At 44.9% G+C, this 3,400-nt stretch overlaps 1 protein-coding gene across 1 annotated transcript in view; it reads left to right on the top strand.

The window, feature by feature from the left end:
• DSN1 (DSN1 component of MIS12 kinetochore complex) overlaps positions 1-3,400 on the top strand; it is a 39,131-nt gene that overhangs the window by 21,447 nt on the left and 14,284 nt on the right. The window contains exons 8-9 of the mRNA XM_017859065.1: positions 1,285-1,432; positions 2,575-2,662. Coding sequence (XP_017714554.1) covers positions 1,285-1,432; positions 2,575-2,662 — 236 coding nt within the window. The remainder of the gene's footprint in view (positions 1-1,284; positions 1,433-2,574; positions 2,663-3,400) is intronic.

Below are 3,400 nucleotides of genomic sequence, written 5' to 3'. Positions count from 1 at the left end.
AAAAAAAAAAAAAAAAAACTTTTGTGGCAAAGCTTATAGGTTAAAAGGAATGGTTCTAGAAGCAGACTGTCTGTTCAGACTCTAACTTTTCCTTAGTTTTGTGATCTTGGGCAAATCACTTAGTCCTGAATGAGCCTGAGGTTCCTCATTTGAAAATGGGGATGATATTAGTACCTTCCTCATTGGGTTATTGTGAGTGTCAAATTAGGTTAAATGTAAAGTACCCAGTAGTGTCTGGCACCTACTTAGCACTCAGTAAATTGTAGTAGTTGTTGTTATTAAAGTTGTTGTTCGGCCGGGCGCGGTGGCTCAAGCCTGTAATCCCAGCACTTTGGGAGGCCGAGGCAGGCGGATCACGAGGTCAGGAGATCGAGACCATCCTGGCTAACACGGGGAAACCCCGTCTCTACTAAAAAAATACAAAAAACTAGCTGGGCAAGGTGGCGGGCGCCTGTAATCCGAGCTACTCGGGAGGCTGAGGCAGGAGAATGGCATAAACCCGGGAGGCGGAGCTTGCAGTGAGCTGAGATCTGGCCACTGCACTCCAGCCTGGGCGACAGAGCGAGACTCCGTCTCAGAAAAAAAAAAAAAAAAAGTTGTTGTTCATCAGTTTTCATGAACTCTCAGTCCTGTTCAGTTATTTTAGATAATTGAGGTAGGCCAGTGTGTTTTGGTAAACAATCATAGGCCCTGACTTTAGGATAGCAAACTTTGGCTTCACTCTCCCAAGTATAGTCTTTCTGGTATATGGACCTTACTATTAAGTGGATTCAACTGACTGGAAGCTTCCAGCATTTCCTGGAGTCCAGAGGTATAAAGACATGAATACTAGACAGTTGTTTCAGAACTTCTTGTTAAGGCCAGGCGCGGTGGCTCATGCCTGTAATTCTAGCGCTTTTGGAGGCCGAGGCAGGTGGATCACAAGTTCAGGAGTTCGAGACCAGCCTGGCCAACATGGTGAAACCCCATCTCTACTAAAAATACAAAAAATTAGCTGGGCATGGTGGCAGGTGCCTGAAATCCCAGCTACTCGGGAGGCTGAGACAGGAAAATCGCTTGAACCCAGGAGGCAGAGGTTTTTCAGTGAGCCGAGACCACGCCACTTCATTCCAGCCTAGGCAACAGTGTGAGACTCAGTCTCAAAAAAAAAAAACTTCCTGTTAAGAGAGCCTATACCTAGTGTGGAGTTGAGGAATACTGATTCAGCTTTATAGGATAATCTTTGGTATCTCTTCCAGAAAATAATTACAAAATCCCTTGAAAGCACTTTTGTTTTGTTTTTAGAGGATCAACTGAGGCCAAAATTAGTGAGGTCAAAGTGGAACCTATGACATATCGTGGATCTTCTCAGAATGAAGTTCTTAATACAAAGCCTGACTACCAGAAAATATTACAGAACCAGAGCAAAGTCTTTGATTGTATGGAGTTGGTGGTAAGTGGGCTCATGTTTATTTGGTTGAGTTATCCAGCTTGCCACCTTGTAATTCTTGGAAATTAAAAGACCTGGAGAATATGTATAAGTGTAAGTTGAATAAGTATATTCAGCTCTACCTTGGGAAAATATGGAGAGACAATTAAAAAATAATAAACAGGCCGGGCGCGGTGGCTCACGCCTGTAATCCAAGCACTTTGGGAGGCCGAGGTGGGCGGATCACGAGGTCAGGAGATCGAGACCATCCTGGCTAACACGGTGAAACCCCATGTCTACTAAAAATACAAAAAATTAGCCGGGCGTGGTGGCAGGCGCGTGTGGTCCCAGCTACTCAGGAGGCTGAGGCAGGGGAATGGCCTGAACCCAGGAGGTGGAGCTTGCAGTGAGCCGAGATCGTGCCACTGCACTCCAGCCTAGGTGAGAGCGAGACTCTGTCTCAAAAAAAATAAAAAATAAAAAAATAAAAAAATGAATATATAGTGGTAAATGCTGATGAAGCAGGGTAAGAGGGAAGGACAGTATAGGGAGGTTGATGGGTTGCTATTTTATATAGGAAGGTTATTGAAGGCCCCTTTGAGGTGCCATTTTAACAGACTTGAAGGAAATGAACCATGAGGACATTTGAGGGAATAGTATTGTGTCAATCCAGGTATTAACAGCAAGCAGATGGCATTTGAAAGGACAATTCAATAAGAGTTTATTTTCAAAAAAGCTAAATAGAAAGATATGAGTATTGGAGAACCACAAGGGTTAGTGGAGTAACCTGGGGCTTATAGGCAGCAGAGCTCTTACTCCCCCTAGGCCTGAAAGGGAGGAGGGAGTAGCAGTTACTGTGGCACCTAATGGGAGAAAGTCACATAGTTAGCTGATTTGAGAGAGCCAACTCAAGATGACTCGTTCAGCTCCTTCCCACTTAGGCATCCTGTTGGTAGAGGTTACACGGGTCAGCCTCCTGGAGCATAGAGCAACCTGGAGAAGAATGTGGTGTGACTTTGGAGGAACAAACAGAATATCTGGCATAAGCATTCCAGGCTGAAAGAACAGCAAGCCCAAAGCTCCTGAGCAAGAGCTTGCTTGTCGGGTTTGAGGAACATCTAAGAAGCCATGGACCTTTACAGCTCACAGCTGTCTTTTTTCTGCAGATGGATGAGCTGCAAGGATCAGTGAAACAGCTGCAGGCCTTTATGGAGGAAAGTACCCAGTGCTTCCAGAAGGTGTCAGTACAGCTCGGTAAGCTTGTCTCTTGAGGGGACCAGAGTTTGGGCTGTTTTCCATCTGATAGCTTTTGGGATACAAACTGTCCTTCAAAGCCTATGGTCCAAGAGGGTAAGACCTATATGAGGTGATTTGTTTTTCTCCCCACAATAAATAGTATGTTATCGATACATACTATTTGATAGGAAATTTCTAGATGTAAATTCTACAGAAGCACAGTAGGCCGGGCGCGGTGGCTCAAGCCTGTAATCCCAGCACTTTGGGAGGCCGAGACGGGTGGATCACGAGGTCAGGAGATTGAGACCATCCTGGAGAACACGGTGAAACCCCGTCTCTACTAAAAAATACAAAAAACTAGCCGGGCAAGGTGGCGGGCACCTGTAGTCCCAGCTACTCGGGAGGCTGAGGCAGGAGAATGGCGTAAACCCGGGAGGCGGAGCTTGCAGTGAGCTGAGATCCGGCCACTGCACTCCAGCCTGGGCGACAGAGCGAGACCCCGTCTCAAAAAAAAAAGAAGCACAGTAGACTGAGAATTAAATCCCCATGAAATATGTTGTTGTTCTGGTAAATCCAAGACTTAAGAAATACCCACCCATTGCTTTTTCCGTCCTCATTTCTCAAGAATTCACTAAGTGACACTGACATTACTCCTCCCTAGCTTTTCCTGACCTCTCAGCCCTTAATTATTTGTTATACATACCTTAATTTTCTTTTCTTTTTTTTTTTTTTTTTTTTTTTTTTTTTTTTTTTTTT

The sequence above is a fragment of the Rhinopithecus bieti genome, unplaced genomic scaffold, assembly GCF_001698545.2.
Source record: "Rhinopithecus bieti isolate Rb0 unplaced genomic scaffold, ASM169854v2 scaffold_38981, whole genome shotgun sequence".
NCBI lineage: Eukaryota > Metazoa > Chordata > Mammalia > Primates > Cercopithecidae > Rhinopithecus > Rhinopithecus bieti.
This window is presented reverse-complemented; position numbering and strand designations above follow the sequence as displayed.